The 22,574-nt window shown below is 36.9% G+C and overlaps 1 protein-coding gene across 2 annotated transcripts in view; it reads left to right on the forward strand.

Annotated features, from left to right (window-relative positions):
• The first annotated feature begins 328 nt into the window (after positions 1–328).
• Positions 329–22,574, forward strand: part of PDE7B (phosphodiesterase 7B) — a 169,263-nt gene continuing 147,017 nt past the window's right edge. For both annotated transcript variants that reach the window (XM_053938000.1, XM_053938001.1), the window contains exons 1-2: positions 329–375; positions 538–652. In XM_053938000.1, coding sequence (XP_053793975.1) covers positions 632–652 — 21 coding nt within the window. In that variant the 5' untranslated portion in view covers positions 329–375; positions 538–631. The remainder of the gene's footprint in view (positions 376–537; positions 653–22,574) is intronic.

The raw sequence follows: 22,574 nt of genomic DNA on the forward strand, positions 1-22,574 counted from the left end.
AAAATCTTTCTGAGCTGAATCCAGGACCGATAAATCATGATTCTGGCTTCTTTCGCCTAGCGTAGCCTGCCTCAATCATTGCAGGCATTCCTCCCATAGTAGTCGTTTAAAATTAATAGCACATGCAGAGGAAAAACTAAACCCTTTGACGTCACTCCCGAAATGAGGAAACATAAACAGAAAAGGCTTCTCGGCGGCGCTGGCAGCACGGCTGGGATTGGTCTGCGCTCCGCGCCCGGCACTGACAGCACCTCCCAGCCCGCCCGGCCTGCGCTGGCTGACACGGGCAGCCAGACTGCAGCAGCCTCAGCGCTACCCCAGCCCTCACCCTGGCACTCAAGTGCGCTCTCTTCCCGAGCCTTTTTGCTTCTTAAGGTGGTTTTATTGGCTGGGTTGGGGGACTTGGGGAGGTTTTCTTTCATTTTTCTTTCTTTTTCTTTTCTTTTCCCCTTCTTTTAAAAAAAATTACTTTTTTTTTTAATATTATTATTTTTGTTTGCTGTTGTTACTTCTTTCTATTCCCAATCCTGGATGCAGTTACTGGATTCTGCAGTACAAGTCTTCATGAACAAGCTGCACCGCTTAGAGATTTCACGGCATTCAAAGGTCACAGAACTGCCACTATGGTTAAATGTCTTGTTTAATGGTTGAGGTATGTACAGCAAATCTAAAAGAGGCAGCATGATTATTTTTTGAAGGGGAAATAAAATTGTGAGAGGGAAAGGGAGATAATGCTATTATTTAGTGGAAAAGATTTTTACTGGTGATTGTTACTACAGCAACCGTTTTTTGAATTTCCTACCTTTTTCTCTTTATTCAAACTAGATGAAAATTTTAACTTATGTTGATTTAACCATTTGATGGTTACAGAAAATTACAAAAAGAATCTCTTGTAATAGTCCTTTCTGATTCTGCTGGGGAAAGTGTGGTTGATTTTTCTATGTGTTTTCCTCTTGCTCTGTGGCAGGAGAGGAGACCTGAGACTTGTCTGGCTTAGATGAAGGAAGAAGAAAACAGAAACTTGTTTCTATCCTGAGGGGGCTGTGAGTTTTTCTGAGAGTCAGAGCAGAGGGAGGAAGAGTTAGAAATAAACAGGTCAAGCAGAATAGAATATGGGCTTCATTTTTAGGAGTACATGTACTGGGGTTTTTTTTTGTTTTTGTTTTTGTTTTTTTGTTTTGTTTTGGTTTTTTTTTTTTTTTGTGGTTTTTTTTTTTTTTGGTTTTTTTTGTTTTTTTTTTTTTTTTAATACATGCTTAGATTACTTTACTTGGTTTGGGTTCAGAAGTTCAAAATTAAGAAGGAGCTTGAGTTTTGACTAAGAAACAGATCCCCACTGGGAGGGGAGAGAGCTGTTTGTCTTATATCAACACCAGTTTTCACACAGCTTTTGCTACCTAAGCAGAGAAAAGTGGAAATTTGCTTGGGAGTTGAAGTGATGTAACCTGGCATCTGTTTGATAGCATATAGCTTCAATTCATATTTGAGCCAGCGATCTGCCTTGAATGAGTATTGCAGCATCACAGCGGGCAGTGCGTACTGCAGTTAATGAAAGCAACTGCTACCATCAAACTAACATTGTTTCCAAGAGTGTGATTCTAAATTATAAAAGTAAGACTCACTTGTCAGAGCCTGTGTGTGTGTGTGTGTGTGTGTGTGTGTGTGTACAAGCGGTCTTAAAAATAACTCCAGCCAAGACAGGAGATTTCTGTTGTTAATTGGATTAATATACAGATATGCTCAATGACCAGCAGTCTTCATATTTTTCTGATTTGTGAAAAGAGATTTTTCATAGCTCTGTTTGAAATGTTGCTGTAGATATAAATCCTCTTCAATTTGAAAATATTTCAGTTTAACTTTAAAAATTATACCTAAAAAAACCAATTCCTCTAACAAGAAACAGAACATGAGCACACCTATCTCCTGCAGTGTACCCCATAGGGTTAAAAACATTAACTACACTAGGCTGAAACATGCTAGCTTAAGGACTGCAAAAATATTAGCTCTGAAGTGCAGAGGATGTGCTATGTGCTGTGAATGGACAATTGCTATTCTGCAGTGCCTAGTGGGAAAACAAGGACTTTGTGTATTGCAAATGCATAACTGCAGCTCCTCCATTTCCTTTGCTGTATCTTCACTGATGACTGCAGAAACAAAGAGGTTTGCCACAGATAAAGTCTGTAGTGCCCCATCTCTTTGAAGATGCAGGAAGATATTTTCTCATATCCAACAACCCAAAGTCAGTCTTAGTTGGATGAACTGTAATTCTGTAATCTGTGTGTCATTCTCTCTAACTCAGCCCTCCAAAAATTCTTACTATGTGAACTGCCAACTGTTTTCAAAAACTGAAGTAATACTTCTCTAGGCTCAAGTTCAGAAAGGCTAGCAGAGTGTTGGTTAGATGATTGATTTGTAAATTTAACTAAGAGTGTGTCTCAGCCTATAGAAACTATAACCTGTTCTGTAAGGAAAAATCCTGTAACTACATGAATATATTCAAGTTTCCAAAAGACAACCTGTAAGATATTTGTTTATAATAATTTCTGAGAAATATTCAATTCTTTTGATAAACACTTTTTAGAGAAGCTTTGGTTTTAAGCTCTGTACCTGCATGTTGGTGCATCCATGTTCCATAGCAACTACTAGTGGTGGTACTAATAGAAAATATGGTAAGTGGACTTCAGATGTGGAAATGAGTTTTGCTGGTTTAGTAAGAAAAGTTTATTTGCAGTGTTTCCTCTGAACAATCTTAATTCAGCATCTAGAAAAAATACAATTTAAGGTTGCCCTCTCTGCAGTGGACAAAACACTTAGTAACATTTGCACTCATATTGTCTCCAAAAAATTGTGTATTGCAGAAGTTTCATGGGCTATGAATGGCTGCTTCTTCTGAGTTAATTTCCATAGGGTGGGCAGAAGTTATCACCAGTGAAGTTCCAGTGATTCCCTCAGACCAAGGCACAGTCTGCTGAGCCTAATCCAACATACTACAGACCACTTTTTAAAATATTAAAATGTTTAATTGTATAAAATAGTATATAAATATATCATTATAACAGCAGCTCCCCTTTCTCCCTGTTTATGTCCTTTTCCCTTCTGAAAATGAGCCCTCTGCTTGTCCTTACCAGATTTCTACGTAAGTCATGGTAGCAGACTGGTTTTCCAGTGTCTTCATTGCAAGTCGGAAGTATGTTTGAGATATTTGATCATATATGATTCCTTTTCACTCATCATGTGGTTCTTCTACCAGTAGCTAAAGCACACTTTAATGAGAAATGGTCTGAAAATTGGTATTCTATGACACATATATGGTTTTCTTGTAATTTTTCAATCTCAGGCAAAAAACTGCTCTTGTACTGGTAGTTTCCTTTACAGGAGCTGTATGAAGTAAAAATGCCAGCTACTAACCAAGCCATTACTGTCAATAGAGTAAAATCTGACACATCTCTGTTTAATCATAAGAAATATTTGAGACTTAATCTCTCTTCAAATCAAGGTAGATATATGCTCTTGATGAGATTGGTTCTGGTTTCTGGGCTAACAGAAACACAAGTCCTTTGGTGCAGCCAGGAAGATATCCCATGTAAATAGGAATTCTTAACTACTCAGTGTTGTTCATCATCACATTGTTACTTCATTTTCATGCTTGAAATTATTACAGCATTCCATGTGCTTGTCACAGGGTGAAAGTGAAAGGGACAGCTGCAGTCCTACTAGCTGCCAGAACAAAATTAAGTCTTTTGTAATCAAATGATGGTTCAGTATTCCTCCTCTCAGATCCATATTGGGTAGAAGATGTCGGAAGTATGAAATTCATCTTTCTTGTTCCTCCACCAGCAAGCTGGCTTATCCTTGCAGGGACATCAGTTCTTACACTTCCAATGAAACACTAGCTTTACCTCTAGTGTGAAATTTGCACTTTTCAGCCACAAGCTTCAGGGTGTAGAATTGATGTTATTTAGAGTTTATACCCTGATCACACTGGGACAGATAAAGCCTAAGTTTACAAAAGTAGTTCAGAAGTTCTGATGATTTTTCTTTCTCTGGCCACCACATGGTGCATCAATTTTGGCACCTAAAGATGAATTCTGAAAAGATGGCTCACTGTGCGAGGTACCACATATGCAATCAGATAAGGATTGCTAGTAACCGTTTGTGCTTCACACTAAATGAGTGGAATAACATGCCTTCTGACAGTAGTAGCAGCTTTTCAGATCTGAAGTTATTAGCCTTGTATAAGTACTAGAGAGATAGAATGCGTTTGTTGTATTTAAGACAATTGGTTTAAATAATTCATAGAATTTGAAAATGCAAAGACAACTTCTGCAAGGATTTTTCTGCAAAAAGAATTCTTCTGTATCATCCTAGAAACTGTGGAGAACTCTTAAATTTAATTTTTGCTATTATTCTTACTTCAGTGCCATTCCAAAAAAAATGCATTAGAAAACAGTATTTGAAGCTCTGAACCCTGTAATTTCTGTTATCGTGTAAGAGAGTGTGGGATTCAGAAGATGTATGGCAAGGGTTCACAGTGCTCAGGTCTGGGGTAGTGATGGCTATCTGTTTTAAAGCCTCCAGTTTTAAAGTAGAAAATTAACAAATCAGAGCCAGATCAGATAGAACAGTGTATTTCCAGAGGCCAGGCTTCAGCAACAAAACTGTGAGTGAAAAGTTTGTGATAGAGAGAATACTCGAAAACCAGCAGTTGAGTGAATTAAGTATTTCTTTTGTACACATTGAATGGTGTGATATCATCAGTCCATTGATGCAGTAATTTTAATATGCATTTGGCCCTTGTTTTGTTCTTTGAAAAGTGAAAAGTCTAGGGCTATTATTTAAGTATGTAAACAGTGTCAAATGAGAGAAACTAAACTAATGAAATGGTTCTATTGAGTTTCATTTTTTTATTCTGGTCTTTCCCCCACCAGTAGGAGCTATGAGTGAGGATGGATAAGAACTCAGTTCAGCTACTTATTTAAGTCACACAGTCTTGTGGTGGCATATGATATTCTTCTGCCAGCTTGCTGTCCAGCCAAATAAGACACCCGAGTTGCCTGGATGGATAAACATAGCTGATGACCTCTTCCTCTTAATAGGTGGGCATGAACAGTTAGGATTCTTCCAGTCACATAGAGACAAATTTGTTACATTTTAGCTAAAGAAGAATTGTCTTCAGACACAAGCAGCAAGATTTACTTCCCTTTGAGTAGGTTATTTTTAAAAAAGTAGAAACAAGTATTTTGAAAGAAACAGTTGCAGAGGCATTTTTTTCTGTGGCTGGTAGGTCTGTACTAGTTACGCACAAAAATTTCTGGTATGAGAGAACTCACCAACTAATATCTCACTACGGTCTGTGTTAATGCTGGCAGTGTATGGTTTTGAAAAGAAGAGCAGAGAATCTCCTGTCAAATGAAGTTTAGCTAATTGTTGCGGTGGCATAAAAACACACTTATGGGGCAACTGCTGTCAGGACCTGTATACAATTTTCTGCATGGCTGTTCACAGCAGAGTCTGTGATACTAACCGCTCTGTATGTAGGCAAGGTGTTTTGAAAAGGATGGTCATTACCTTTCAAAGAATAAAGCAGGAGGTAGGCATGTTTTGACTGAATAAGCAGCAACTCAGGAATGGCTTAGAGAAATATACATCTGTATAAATCAAGTTAAGAAACATCAACTTAACTAGAGAGCTCCCAGAGGATGGTATTGATCTACTGTGTGATCAATTCTGCTCCCATTGGCAATTGCCCTTTATTACTTCTGAAAGAAAGGATACGTATGCTCATGTTCTTATTCCTTTTCTTTTCCCCTACACAACTTAAGGCACTTCCTACAAGGCATGTAAAGACTGGCTGGGTTCTGGGGCTTGTCTTAATATGAGGTGGCAGAGTTAACATCAAGTGTGCAAGGATTCATCCCTTGGTAAAAGAGGTGTGAATCCCCAGGAGGTTGCTGTGCAAACAAACATGTATTGACATGAAACGCCTCAGTAATTTCTCAAAAAGTCAGCTGTCATCCAAAGGGTGCAGCTATTTTTCCCCTTTATGTACAGTGATTCGGGTAGAGAGTGAGAACTGGGACCTCTGCTTGTACAGCCCCAGAAGACATAATCTGCTTCATATTTCTGTAGAGAAACATGTATGCAGCTGCACGCTGAAGTACACTAAAGATGGGCAACACCTGATATTTAGTTTTGCCTTTTCCTTAACTTACCACTTGGCTTTGAACCTCTGAAAAGGTTAGACAGAATGAGGGTTTGGTGCATACCAGGCTGCTGGGATGGAGGAAAAGACCTCAAATGGACACCCAGAGAGATGAAAACGGATGCATGACACCTTTATGGAGAAGGAACACTTCTGGCTTTGTGTTAACTGAAAACCATGTTGAAACAGGCTATTTTCTAGGGCCCTTTCTGTTTCAAATGTTGAAATATGACTTGGCTCTGTCTGATGTATGCAGAGTCATTTTTGTTTTGCACACTGCCATAACATCTGAGTATCTATTAATAACAATGTTCAAGTAGTATCAGAATGGCCATCATAAATGTAATTAGGCAGTGTATCTCCATTTAATCAATATGGTCCTTAGAAGACAGCAGAACAGCCAGGAAAATAATAATTACTCCTTATTAATAAAGAACTTGCACAGATCAGTGAAGGAAAGAGAGGCGCTTTGCATGTTCAGGGCTTGGGAGGAGAGAAAGTTGCTTTCTGCTTCAGCAGATCTGAGAATACTTATTAAAAAATGTTTGAAAACGCTCTTACAATACTAAATAAAATTCTCTCATTAAAAAAATAATTTTCTTGAGCAAACTCTAAGTATCAGCTAGAAAGATACAACTGGAATGTATTTCTTCACCAAGCAAATTCCTCCAGCACAAGTTGGTTTGTTTTACTAGGACTGCTTTGAAAAGCAGAACAACTAAAAGATAAAAACAAGACTCGAACTGGAGTACTGTGGAGTGCGTGCAAAATGTCATGATTCCACCAAGTTTAATAGGACTCCATCAATTTATACCTGTGAAAGATCAGACACACTGAACTTTCAGGACTAAAATGCATTCCTTCTCTTCAATGGTTAGATCAAATTTTAGGCTTGTTAACCTTGCATCATACCTGTATCATACCAGTTTTCCACAACTTCCTCAGCACTGTGGTACCACAGGGCTGCTTTTCTGGTTCCACAGAAGCTGTGATGCATTCTTTTCCTGCCACGACACTCTAACCTTACGCTTCTCTCCTTCCCTTTCTCACAGAAAATAAATGTTTACCAGATTTTATTTGAAATCTGATCCCTACATTTAATTTTTAGCTTATGTTCTGGCATCTGCAAAACTTTATATATTTGTAATACAGAAGGGGCTGATGTTGCTCATTTTCTGAACAGACCATGATCTGTTTTAAGGACATGGCTATGTAAGTAATATTTTTAAAAGCTGAGGAATAACAGGAAAACAGTAATTTTGTTTAGGAACCAATATGCACTGTGCTGTATCACAAGAAAATTTTCATGCAGTAGGATTGTAACATCCTGTCTCTTTGAACCGTGAAACTATAACTATAGCAATCCTATCCACTACCAAAGTATAACCACTGTAATAGTATGGTAACAAACACCAGTGCAACATGAGAACATTGAATGAAGTTCATCCTATATATCATCATCAAAGCTGATGGAAATGGTCAGGCTTTCTAAAAAGCTAAAATTCACTTTAGTCTATAAATGCAATGGCTGGATCTGAAAAATTGCTGTTTGTTAGAGGTTGCCTGGGAAATGTTTTCCCTTTCTACTTCAGACAGACGGAAGTAGCTAGCAGCCTGTTGTTAGTGCTTTCAAGAAGGTGTGGAAGAAAAGATTCAAGTTCCTTCTCTACTTCTGTCAAGCTTTCCTGAGGTGGATTACCACTACAGTGTCTCCTAAGGGTTAAGCTGGGTCTTCATGGGGCCTTGTAGAGGCAACCCACAGTCTACTGCCCCAGCTTTACCCCCAGTGTGGAACCTGAGCTTGTACACTGCTGAAGGAGAACATTAAGGTGGTTTCAGGCAGACATTTATCTGCAGCTCTAGGAGTTTTGTCCTGAACCCAAGAAACGTTTCTGATGGATGTTTTCTTCGAATGAGCACCTCCTTCTGAACAACTTTTGTACCAATGAACAGTTATTTTTAAAAAGAAAGCTCAGATGTACAGAAGGGGAAAAAACATCTCACCACTTCTGAAGACTGTCTATCTTGCTTGTGAGGACTGAGGGGTACAGGGACATTGTTTGATTTAGGTGCCTGCTTGTGGGCAGAGGTGAGTGATAGATGGTTGGACTACATGATTGACAAGGTCTCTTCCAACTCTGAAGATTCTGAGAAGTTCTAGTGACCTTCCACTGACCATTTTGAAGTGTCTGCTTAGTTTTTATTTCATACCACCTAAATTGAAAGCCTAGAGATCACTGAAACCTTTAATTTCCAAATGTTTCAGCAATCCTCTTCTCACTCTCCTACCAATAGACTTAGTTATACTTCTGATTCTTATATTCAAAATAAGTGGAGGAAAAATCATCAATCCACACTTTATTTATAGGATCCCTATAATGCTAAATAGATGATTTCTACATGAAGATATGCATGTAGAGTGCTCTTTTCTTTTAAACTGTGAAACTGATTTACATTTGCTTTAAAAAGAGGTTTTCATATGCACTACAGGTATATTATTATTCTCATCCCTCCCCAAATGAAGCCCTTCAGGGCTTCTCTACCAGAGCAAAGGAGTGTGGGATTCTGCTTTTTTTTTTTTCTTTTTTTTTTTTGCTTAGACACCATAGCAAACATTGTTTCATTATTTCATTGTTTCAAATACCATAATATGACAAACAGAGGATTATAATGTTTTGATATGTCAGCTGATCAGAAAGCCTCTTCTGGGGCAACATCACAGTTATCTGGACCACCTAATATGTCACTACAGCTTGGTCTCACTACCTTAGAAATTTTAAATTGATATTCATGGTTTCAGAGCAACACTTGGATAATAATTTTTCAAAATTTTAATCATGTTTACTACTAATGTGAATAAGCTGGAGCTGACTGTTATTTTCTAATTATTAGTGAAAACTCTTTCACATTTCACGAAAAAAAGAAGGCTAAAATCATTCAATGCCAATTTGTGCTTGGCATTGCACCTTTTTATGATAGCTGATGAAAATTAGTTTACCAATAAGCAAACCAATTTCTAAAATGTCTGAAAAGGTCTTGATGTTTATGATGTAGAAAATAATTAGCAGAAAGCAGTGCTTTCTAGCCACACTTTAATTGTCATCTGTTGACAATACTTCGACAGTTGAACTTCAGCTCAGACTTCAGGAGAATTTCACAAGCCTCTGAGCTAATTCCTTAATTTCTAGAGACATTTTCTGAAATACTATATTAAAAGGGCACTTTTCCTTTGTGAATCTGCAACCCTTATTTTCTCCTGAGAACACTTGTCTTAAAATTATATTTTCACCACACTGATTTATAGGTTCTGGCATGGAAAATAATGCTCTTTCTCCTAGTAGCAGACAGAAAATTAGTCACAATCTGATGTTAAGAACTTCTTCATTACCTATACTCTTTTACACTTTATTAAGTTCAACACAAGCAAATCTATTGCCTTTGAACCAGGGAGTTCTTGTCCATATTGCAAATATGCAAGACATTAATTAATTTATAAAGTAGCAATAGGAAGTCAGTCTCTGTAGCAAACTGGGATCCAAATTGTGATACTACTGAGTTCTGTAAAGAAGTGCCACTTGAGTGCAGCAGAGAGAAAAAAAATTGGTTTAGCTAATTTACATTAAAACATCAAATATGAATAATGCTGTCAATAGAATTGCTCTTGTGGTTCTTCTTGGGACATGAGATTTTACCCTGATATTTGACACATTACATATTTGTCTGCGCTGGCAACAGATAAAGTGCAATGTAGAGAACGATAGGGTGTTTCTGAGATACAGGATACTCTAGATTTCAGTGACAAGCAGAACAGAAAAGCTTTTATGAAGAGTCAGCCCACCACCAGACATTTCTACTAAGTCACCAGTGGTGCTATAATTTTGGTCCCTTAAATTGGCCCTCACTGCTTTTCAGAGGCAAGTATTTACTGAGCACACAGGTTGTTTACTAATTAATGTGTCTCTGCATCTTGCCCCTGAAATTCAGGCAGCTCATGCAGTTCTTTGCAGCTGGAAAAGGAGCTCATGGAGTCACAGAATGGGTCAGGTTGGAAGGGACCCCAAAGGGTCATCTGGTCCAGTCTCCTGGCTCCAGCAGGATCATCCTATAGTGCATGGCACAGGATTGCATCCAGACAGTTCTGGAATATCTCTGGTGTGGGAGACTCCACAATCTCTCTGGGCAGTATGTTCTGGTGTGCATTGGAAAGCCAGCTGTGTAAAGGAAATGGCCTTAGTTTTAGCCCAGGCATATATGAAATTTTGTCAGCATAAGTTGTGACATTACCATATATGGTATAAGAAATTATAAGGCATTTTTTACGTTTCATGCAATGGCAATCACTCTTCTCAGAGTCTAGTATAAAAAGCTGTGTTAATGAAAACCCTCATATAGACAGAGGATGTTTCTGAACACACTGATGAATAAAGCAAAAACTTTTTTTTTTTAAGAGAGGCTTTACCATTATTAGTTTTCCAAACAGAGGCATAGAAAGAGTTTTAGCTTGACTTGGTCACCTCAACACTTTTACTTTAAATGAAGATTCTTTTAAGGGCAAGATTCAGAATTTTCAAACTTACCCTCTTCTTTAAAATGTTTTGGGGAGCTCATTTTGGAAAGTGTGACCCTTCCGTCCGTATTTTATATTACATTCACAGCAGCTGCTTATTACTTCTAAAAATTATCTTACTACATTTAGGGATAAAGAACCTTTTATCTAACTGATTTTTAAAAATTGAAATATCAAAGGAAAAATAATCTATTTTTCCTCTCATTGTGAACCATTGCAAGTACACTGTCCTTCTGATCTGTGAGCAGAGTTACAGGCAGTCGATGCACTGTGCTGCAGGCAGGCTTCAGAAGAAGGTATAGCCTCATCTATCAGAAGACATCAGAAGCATTTCTGATTGTGACTGATAAGAGAGTGAAAGAGAGAAAGGCAAGCAGATATGGTCTCAGAGACTCTGTATCCCAAATAGGAACATGATATCATGTTCAAACTCATACCAAATGAAATGCTAGCCTAGGAAAAATTGTATTGAGCTAAGAGATTATTTAAGGCTCTTACTCTACATTGCAAAGTGTGTTGCAGTATGAAAATACTGTACGTAAAATGTAAATCAGATCAGTAACAGTAAAGACACACGTATTCCCCACAGGTAGAAATGCAGATGTATTAAAGGCTGCTTTCTGGAAATGGCTTCCCTCTCTGTGCATAAATCTTTTAAAAGTTGGAGGTTCAAGCTTTTGTCATTCCATATTTTCAAACTCAGAAATTTATTTTTTTTATTAACTAAGAGATCATTTAGTTTTTAAATACAATACTTACTCTTTCTATTCTTTGTGAATCTAGTTATTTGACTGCAGAACAATCAAACATTTGTTTAAGCAGTTTATGTTGACACAGTTTTCTACTATGGAAATTTGCCATTTCATAAAATAAATAATTTGTTATGGCAAATTGCTCTGTGTAGTAGGGATTGGGAATCCTTGAACTGAGGGTAGAATGAATTAATGTATCTATTTGATTTTTACTATTTAAAAAAATAAAAATGAGGTGTTTAGTTCACCTACCATATGCACCCTGAGTACAAACTGTACCCATCTCCCTCTGAACCCAGAGCACACACTTGTTCCAGCAGGCAAGTGGAAACCTCACATACTCTGGAGCTTTGTTTCTTATAGGCACCCCCACAGCGGAGGATGCCAAATCGAGTGATCCCATAGCTCTGCTAAGAGTGCAGCTTTCCTCAGCATCACTGGGCACAGCTCAGGCTGTGAGCAGAATCTCCCACAGAGAATTTGTCATCTCTAACCCAAATGCCCTGGCTCTACTTCCCACTGTGCAAGCAGGGTGGGGGCAGATAGGGAGTGAAAGAGTAGAGGAGGAAGAAATGGGAACAGGTAGATGCAGAGAATGATGGGGGCTGGGGGAGAAGAATTGCACTGTATCTTGCTATCTTAAACATCTGTAATAATGCACCTTTCTCTGTCTGATACTGACGCTAAAATTGCTGATGTTAAGTCTATATCAGCACTGTTTCTCCTTGTTTCCATCAAGTATTGATCTTTTGACCCCCCAGTATTTTTACACAAGTTGTTAATAAAAAACCTTGCTCTGTTAAACATCAGGGTTCTCAGGGGCTTGGGTCCAGCTTTGCACAGATTTCTTTACCGTGGTGGGCTGCATGTCTGTGGTGACATAAAGGCTGTCTCCAGCATCAAGATAAAGATTTTATAGGAGACATCTCTGTGAAATTTCAAAATTAGCTGCTAAGAAACTGAGGATTATCATATTCCTCAAACACTTCCACTTCCAAGTGCAAGAAATATTTCTCCCAATTTTTCAAAGAAATTATCACATGTTTAAAAGAGAGTAATTGAGACTACAAATGAAATGTAACAGATACCACAGTCCTAGTTTATAGAGTACTGGAGAGTACTCTCCCTTGAGGATGAGGGACAAAATAGAACAAAACCTAAGAAGACTGTTGGAAATGTAAAGATTTGCCCTTTAGGGAAAAGCAACAATGAAAATCACTATTTTTTTACTCCAGAATGTTTTTTTACCTCAGTGGTTCACCCTGTGACATCCCATTGTATGCAATTATCTGGACTGTTCACACAGTCTTTGAGAATTTGTTGTGGCAATTTTATTTGATGCGTGAAATAAAAGTCATTGTGACATTACCTGCAAATAATGTGTTTCACAAGAGCACGAATATGTTCATTCTGTTTGTTTTTTTTTTCGTATGGAGAACTGTGGTTTTAAATACTTTGAATGTTTTAGATCTTTAACAATATATTTAATTAGGTGAATAGCTTTGCATCTAGGAGTGATTAAATACTCAGGAAGTGCCAATGTCTCTGCAGGTCTTGACAATACTACTGCACAGTACCAACAATTGACTTCTCAATTACTAAATAATTTTTAGAATGTCTGTAGGATATTTAGGCAAGTGTTGCTTTGGAAAATTGGCAAACTTTATCTATGGATTTGAAGTGTTTCTAGATCCTTCTATATTTTGTATCAGTATGAAAGATTTCACCTATTAATTGTTATTAAATACAGATATGAACAAGAAATTAGGATCTAACACAAACTCATAAGGTGAAAGGTCATGTCTGTGACTGGATACTTAAGCTGTCAGGATATCCCAAAAAACTGCATGATACAGAAAACTTGGTTGACATAAATAAACTTCTCTTTTTATACATGAAAGGAGAAGACTGCTTGGCTTCATGGTAATCTCCCATGTATGGAAGAGGGCAATGTTACATAAAGAAATTAATATTGTTTCCAATTTTAGGATTCAGCTTATATCTGAGTCTAATAAGAAGAAAAATCCTGCTCTCCTGTTTTATCAACCAGGCCTTGCTGGTTTACATGATTTAAGTAAGCTGTATGTTAATATGCTGGCAGCTAATCTCTATTGCATTTTACTTAGAAGAGCCAAATATCTAACACTTTCTGAGATTAAAAAGCCTTTGCCATATCTCCAAACAAGTATTTGTGCATAAATAAATGAATTTGGCAGAATTATGAATTTGGCAGACATCTTCTTGTCACTAGCACATCAGCAAATCAGGATATGCCTTCGTCTAAATTCCAGATTCCTAATCATTCTGAAGAAATCAGTACAAATTTGAAATAAACTTGCCTACAGGCACCTGAAATTATTGTAAGTAATGAAATAAGCCCTAGGAACTGTAGTAGTTATTCTGAAATTGTCATTTGTTTCTTACTTTAAAGACATATATTCTGTTCTCTGTTCTGTATATTCCTCTCTCTCTGCTGTAGTCGTTTCATGCTTAATCCTCTGATGGCATCTTTCCCTTTAAGCAATTACCCTTTGCATCTTCTTGGCACCAGGTTTATTTTCAGCAAGCTGTACTCAGAGTGCTGGCAGCCATCCCAGGGAAGCTGCTCTGCCTCAGTGGCATTTGGTACATGGGAATTCCAGAGTAAGGAATGGGCAAAGGTTACCACGTGTTTTACATCACTCTGAGAAACATCAAACTAGACTATTAGTGTTTGACAACAAACAATGCATAAGGCCTTTAGGCATTGCGGTCTGTCTAATTCTTTATTTTCCCTTTCCTTGTAGCTTCACTCATACCAGCCACGTTGGAATATTACCTCTGCATTTTTCTTGTAATATTACCCCATGATGTAGGAAGTCCTGATAAAAGATGCAGTTTGACACAGAATAATTTAAAAGCTAGGAAATAGTTTAACTCCTATGAAACAAACCATTTGCTTAATAAGATTTGGATAGTTGTACTCTCAGACTTTTCCTGGACTTTGCTGTTTTAATATTTTAAGAGTCTGATTTCAACTTGGAAGTTACTTTCACTGTATGTTCCAAAGGCAGACAAGCAGAAGCTTTCTTTGCATAGCAAAACTTGTTGTTCGTCACAATCAGAAATATCCTATCAAGAAGTAAAAAAATGCACAGATTAAATATACATATACATATACATATACATATACATATACATATACATATACATATACATATATGTATGTTGCTGAAAAGAAATGGCAGATCAGTTTCCACAGTTCTGTTTCATAGTGAAGTTCTAGTTGTAGTTCTGCCTGATGGAAGTTCAGCCTACAGACCTGTTTAGCTGTCTTCTACAGGCTCCTGAAAACTGATGGTGAATCAGGTGTGCTGCCTGATTTGCCTGCCTCCAGACCATTTCTTGATGCATGGTCTGCCTGGCTGTGCCTCATCGTGTGGGTGGCAAGTCACCAAGATCACCAAATGGTGCTATTGGTGACCTTTCTCCTCACTGGCAATTCCTGGGAACTGCTCTGCCCATCACATGGGTGGCTGAGGTCTGATGTGCCAGGGTATGCCATTGCTCTTTATCAGCTGTGTCTGCCTAGTGTTATTGAGAGAGTTTTTTTGTTTTTTCCTGATGTGACAGGTCCTGTACTAGTGAGTTAGAGTGGCCAGATGAAGAACATTGTTTGCTGAGTAATGTCAGAGATTAACATTCACTGAAAAAAGGATGGAGAAAGGAATAAATAAATTAAATTGCAGAGATGAACACAGAAAAAAACTGAAGTGAGCTATTCACTCAGACTGTACTGGTGATGGATCTTAGATCAAACTCACTAGAATTTGACTCATACTTGATCCTTCGATATTGATCCCTAATACGTACATGTAGAAAATCACAGACCACAATCTTAATTTTCTTTGTTTTAAATAAGGAAAAAATGATATGCTCCTTTCATTTAATGATTATACTTTGAAACTATTTTCTTCCCTAAAATTAAAAGGTTTTCTTAAAATGTTATGAAGCTATCTGTAAGAAGATTTATAGCAATATAAAAATACCATAAATTAAAATGTATATTTATTCAAGTCAATGTTATGATTAACTAGGCTAGCCTTCCAGACCTACTTAGAGATCTCCTTATTAAATCTTTATAAATAGATTTGTTACTAACAGTAGAAGATAATTTAGAATGCAAATGGGAATTTTTACATGAATGAACTGAGAATAACTCTTGTAAAAACAAACAGCACTAGGCATAGGTTCAATACTTCAAAATAAAAAGTTACCGATCCATAATATCTTTTTCTAGTACATGTAGGAAGTCTAAAGTGCTGATTTTCAACAACAGAGTATAAACAACTTACAAAAATCAGATATAATAATAGCATAACATCTTGCTACCTCTGATTTTCTGTATGCATCGTAGCCATGTCAAATTAGCATTTCTGTAGCTATATAGGAACACTTAATTTGAATACAAGCATCAAATGACCACATGACAATTTGTTAAAAGACAATCCACAGGAGCCATCTTTGCAAAGCCACAGGGCTTCCCTGTGCTATTGAGGTTCTGCAGAGAGTGTTTTCTTGCTTAATTTAATTCATTTTTTTAAAGGTGTGGAAGTTGTTCTTACTATGAACAAACTTTTTTTTTTTTTTTTTTTTTTTTTAAATATAGTCTTATTTTAAGTGAAGGATGGACTTGAGAACTAGCAGAAGAGAGTATAAATTCCAAGTAATTAGTATCTGAAGGCATGTTTGCTACTGGAAAGGAGTGAGAAAGAAATTGTAATACATGTGTGATGTTTGGAAAAGTTAAGGATAGTATATCCATATTTGAAGGTATGAATTTGTATTCTGCAGGATCAGAAAGAAGTTTTTGACCACCAGCACCAAGATGTATGGTATCAAGATGTAAATAGACATTTTCTGTCTTCATGTGAATAAATCAGTATTGCCCATTCCTAGAAATCTGTTACCTGGTTAAACACTGGACTGCTTAATTCTGACATACAGAATGATTTGACAGCTTAACTGACTCTATTCCTATTTAAATATGTGAAATAAAATAACAGATCAATGCTTTTTTAGACCAGTGAATTGTTCAATTGTGACAAGGCAGATTTTTCTTTTTTAACACCAAATTTTGTCAAAGATTTCTAAATTATTTCATTTTATCACAGCAAAGTCTATCTTTCTTTTAAAATGCAAACCAAAGACAGATCTGAATGAAAAGAAGGGAATATTGGTTTTCACTTTTCCCATGTTTTTGCTCCCTATGTATTTGCTTGCATTGCAGCTATCCTGTTTCCCTCTGCCATCTTCATTGCTCTAGCTGCTGTGCAATCAAGGTGACACAGGGAGAAAGGCACTGCTTTGGTCATTTAATTGGAAACAAAAGCCAAGTGTTGCAAATGAAAGACAAGAAGTAATATAAGCATATAAAAGTAAGATTTGATATTTGCATGGTTAAATAGTTGCATAAACTGGTATCTAAATTTTTGTATGTTAAAATGAGCTAATGAAGTACAGAACCTTTTTTCAGTGATGTAGATGTTATCCTTTATATTTACTTCAGAGCAAAAGCACTTTTATTCTTTTTGGGGAATTCAAACAATACTTTCACTAGAAGTTATTATTTTTGATGCATGCTAGCTAAGTTAAATGGTTGGCCCACCTTTAAATCAGTCTTGATTCGATCTAAAAAAACTTTGCAGGCCTTCTTAATTCATAGTTCTTAATGACAACTTCTACTGAGATCCTTATAGGTTCACAGTTTATTAACAATCCATGCTGTGAACCCACATCTGGAGCACTGCATCCAGTTCTGGGCTCCCCAGTGTAAGGAAGACGTGAAGTTACTGGAGTGAGGTCAGTGAAGCACCACAAAGATGGATAAGGACTGGGAGGATCTGTCATGCATGCAGAGGATGAGAGAGCTAGGAGACTGTTCAGCCTGGAGAAGAGAAGGCTTGGAAAAGATCTTGTCACTGTGTACAGATAGCTGTGTCACTGTGTACGATGGACTGTGTTAGAGAGAGACAGGCTATGGACCAGGCAATCTCCGAAGGTCCCTTCCAACCCCAATAATCTGGGGACTCCAAGAGTGACACACATAAGGCCAGCAGAGGGCCAAGCCCCACAGCTGTGGCACCAGCTGGAAGAGTAAATGCCAGTAATATCATTTAGGGAGAAGACAGAAGGAACATCCCTCTATTAACAAGTTTTCTGTGACAGGGAGGTCCCAGCCTCCCTGTACATGATTTCAAGTAAGTGTTGAAATTAGTACTTTGTTTCTTTATCAAAACAATGCAGATAATTTATGTTTCCATTATCTTTCAGAATATTTTGAGGATATTCTGCATTTTGTCTGTTCCTGCTTTTATTAATCAGATCAAATTATCTTTCAGAACATTTTATCCATTAATTCACATTCAATAACATACCCTTTTGCCACTGGGCATTCTAGGTCATCTATGCTTTGATATTTTTCTGGCACATCCATTAGCATACTATTAGAGTTCAAAAGGAACATGATAGTAAATGTTTCAAATATAACATATGCTTTCAGACAGTATTTATGCTTTCAGAAGATGAATAAGAGTCCCATTTCTTATGATGTTCTAAATAATTGCTACTACAGGTAATTTGAAGGCCTGATTTTGTTTATGTGTATGTATGTGTGTGTTCATGCCCAGGCATTGGTACTTGTATCTCTTTCAAAGACTGAGATCCACAGGGAAGCCACATTGTAATTTGCACGTAATTTACCTTTACAACTTCTAATTTTTTGAGCATATCTGCTGCCTGTGTTTTCTAGATTTATTCAGAAGGGAAAATATTTCTGATCCCACTGATTAATAGCTTGTATTAGAGGGACAGGGTTATGTAAAAGTATCAGCTGCATGTTCTCTGCTCTAAAAGCCTACTACCGCAAAGGTTTTTATAACTATTAATGACTCATAATTTATAATTCAGACATTTACATACTTGAAAATTTCTGGGACTCTCAATCAAAATAAATGGAAATTTACTACAAGCAACGCATAATTCCCAAACAGTTCTCAGTTTAAGAATGACCTTGAAAAACCTAGTATGTTGTCCCTATCATCAGCAGATAAAGTAGGAAGCCTGCTTCTGTGTGGCAGCCCTGCTTAAGAGTCTACATTTGAAGATGAGAAGCAACATGTCATTTCATGAATCTGATCTCACACAATATATCCCAGGTCCCTTGTTACAGTTGTCTTTAATTAATATTTTAATTAAAGTGTATCAAATTAATGTAATGAGCTCTGTAATAAATCTACTGTGAACTACAGCAGAGCCAGAATATCACAATAACCATGAGGAACTAGCACAACAGTAGGAACCAAAACTCTGCAGAACTTATTAAATCTCCTGACATGTCCCAGTCTGCCCTGTTTGATTAATACAATCATCCATGTGGTTCATCTTGATCAAGAAATGGCAAAGAATCTTTCCACAAAATTATTTTTCACTCTATTAATGTGGGGCTCTGTATCTATTATCTTAATGTAACTGAGTTGGATTTGTTCTATTCTCAAGTAAGAATTATTTGTCTTTTAAAACAGTCTCTTTCTAAAGCTGATTGCTACACTGTGCTTATTCCATTGTTAGGAACTTCTTTAACTTCAGTGTAACTAGTCAGCCAAGAAACTTCTTACCAACTAAGAAATTGAGGATCTGAATGCAGAACAAATAGGCCTGTGGAATTTTTCAGAAGGTGGCATTTCAACATTGTGGTCATTAGTCATTTTGGCAGCAATAGAAATATACCTACCTGAAACCTCTGAAAGAAATCACACCTAGGGGATGGACTGACTGCTTAGGTTACTTCTTAAACTTCATTGCAAGGTATGGATAAATTGCATTTCCCAATTCTTGGCCACCTGCTGGTAATAATTATCTTGATTTTGGTGTTGAATTTCAGGAGTATCTTTTGTTTGTAACGCTGTTAGAGGACGCAGCCAATTGGAATGTGTAAACATGCCTCCTCCCTGCTTAGCAACCGAAATTGCATTCAGTGCAGTGGAATTGAATGTGTTTCGATTTGTACGGTGTCTGTATGCAGAGTTTGCTGAAATTTTAATTTCACATGGGCATACATTGCAACCTCATACATTGAAACCTGATAATGTAATTATCAGCATCAATTGAGATTTTATTAAAATGTTACATGGCTTGCTTACATTTCAAGTTTTCACAGTGTGTTTTTAGCAATAGACTATTTGAACCTTCCAAGTGTGATCACATATTCTAGTTACAGAATAATTAATAAATCAAAAGGCTGTGTTGTTTGTACAAGGTTCTATGTAAAGAGGATTTTCTGAAACAGTCAACATATTAGCTGGATGCTAGTTTTGTGAAGACATTGTTTGACAAACTCATAATGTTCTAAATGTGTTTTTTGATCAATGCTCTTCACACGTATATATGACAGAATTTGCTTTTCTTCATTTTTCTACTGCAAATATAAGTTGTAATAACTAGGTAGCAGCAGGCCTGGAGTTATATTAGGTTGGGCAAGGTGAATTCAGTGAATATTTGGTGTAATACTTGACAAAAACAGTAAGAGGCTTACTAGTTCTTAATGAGCCAGACTTTTAATACTGGAGCTGTAAAAAGCTTTTAAGTCCTACATACTATATTTGTGGTCCTTGCATAGCTGTGTTTGTCATATTGAAGAATTTTTAATTATAATACATTAGTAAACTCCTACTTGGCTCCTGGTTAGTTATTGACATGGAGAAGTCTGCATGTGATAAATACATAGTACAACAGTGTCTCCTTCGTTTGCCAGAGACAGAAGGAGACAATAATGCTGCAAAATAGACAAAATCATTCCATAACAAGTAAATGCATTTTGTAGTTTTCAGGTTACTAATTTTTAGTTCATTATTTATTATCTTGTTTCTTTAGTATAATGTTCTTACTCTCATCTGCAAAGCTATTTGTGATTTAAGTGCAGATCCAAAGCCCAATAAAATACATGGGAAGTCTCTTTTTGACTGCAGTAAACTTTGAATCAATTCTCTTGTCAGAGCATTTCTCCTGGCAGGAAGAAAGTGCCTTCTAAGTGTTTATATTGCTTCTTCCTAATAGTTGTAATTTGTAAATGGCATGTAAATATTGTTCTTTATCATATTTGCACAACCTAGTAATAGCATTTTATGCAAGGCACACCCGCTTCATTTGCCACATGGGACTGCATTAACAGTGATGGTGGCCATGGAGCATTTTTGTATTTCCATGTAAAAAGAAGTGCCCATGCAAAGACAAATGAGCCCTTTACCTCCTGTTTGGGCCCACAAGATCTTATCAGCTTTGTTGTGCATTCTTCCATTGCTCATGTTTCAATATCACTGTTTGTTTAAAATAAGACTTGTAGAAGGGCAGGACAAAGCATCTCTGCTGTAATGTGTTGAGTGCTTGACAGTGTCTGAAGTTTTGCATTTATATGCCTTGTAGTTGTACAGTTATACATCTTGGAGCTGGACTTCGATGATCCTCATGGGTCCCTTCCAACTCAGGATATCCTGTGACCAGCTATGGTGTGATCAGCCTTAAACAGGAACAAGAACTTTGTCTGATAGGAGGTCATGGTCTCACATTGTGTCAAAATTAATTATTTCAGCCTCTTGTACCTTTGTTTCTGAGTGCTTGAGAGTTCTTTGAGAATGTGGATGTTTTATACACAGTTTATACACAGTTTATAGTTTACTTAAGAGCTACAGGTATGATGCTCTTATATTATGTCTGTCACCCTAGACACTTCAAATGTGAGCAAGTACTGTGAATTCTCCTTCTGTATGGCAAATACTTATACAAGGTAATCAGTACATGTTAGCTGCTTATGCCTCTATCTCCTTGGTGTCTTTAGTAGTTATAAATTTAATGATTTATCCTCTTTTTGCACTGTATGAAAGCATTCTCCAATATTTAAAATTCACATTTATTGTTCAGTATTTTTACCTTCATATTTTGTTTGTTAGGCAGGCAAAATTCCTTTGCCTTCCTCTGTTTTTTATTGTGAAATTGTCATTCTCCTACCTCCTCTTCCATTTAGTAACTATGTAAGTAGTCAATTTTTACCTGCCTAACCTGGCTTGTTGCTACCTGAGACAGGTTATGTTCAAGGGTTCTATCAGTAGTATAAATTTGTAAAATACAAATCAAAGCTGAATCCTTCTAAGGTTCTAGGTGCATAATCTTCACAGATGACAGATTATCCTGTTCCCCAAATCTGAGCATACTCTTGTCTGATTTTCCCAATTTTTAATGCCTGGAATTTGTATTTCCAAATTACTTGTATTATTTTGATATGTATATATTGAAACACAATTTCCATTGAGTTCATACTTGGGCCCTGATAAAGTAACAAATAGAAATTCATAACCCACTTTAAAAATATATGTTTGAGCTTTGCAAAAATTTGTAAAGCTGATGTTTCTCATCTTGAAATCCCTATTGGCACATATTTGCATCTTTATGAAGCAAAGTAACAATCTGTCCCTTAATTAGGAAGCATAACCCAGGAACTCCGTGTGAGCAGCAGGAACTAAATGATGGTTAATCCTCAGCACTGTCACTGACCTGATAAACCAGGCAGAGGTTCAGTGGGAGAAAGTCAGCAGGTTGTGAAGTTAGATTTTTTTCTCAAATACAGACTGAGAAGAGAGTGTGGGGATTTTTTGTTTTAACTGAAGTAAATTGATAATTGAGGTTCTTTCCTTTTAAATTCTTTGTAGAGTCTTAGTTGTTTTAAGTGGAAAAAGGAGGAGAGGTTCCTGAATTTTTAAAGGAAATAACCCAAACTTAAGAAAAGTGTTTCTATCTGTTATGGATGTGATACAGCAAGGTAGCAGTATCAAGGTTTCCACTGTAGCCAACAGAATAACTCCTCATCTTGCATGGAAATGACCTTCAGACAAAGCCAAAAGTAATTTTCAGCAGGCTGCAAAAATATTTGTTGATAGCAGGATCAAAAATGTACGGGGCCTCATAATGCCACAAGAGGAACCTGAAAGTGGACACCTTCAGCTCATAATTCTAGTTTTACTAG

This window comes from Vidua chalybeata, chromosome 3 (assembly GCF_026979565.1).
Source record: "Vidua chalybeata isolate OUT-0048 chromosome 3, bVidCha1 merged haplotype, whole genome shotgun sequence".
In the NCBI taxonomy this organism is placed as follows: Eukaryota; Metazoa; Chordata; class Aves; order Passeriformes; family Viduidae; genus Vidua; species Vidua chalybeata.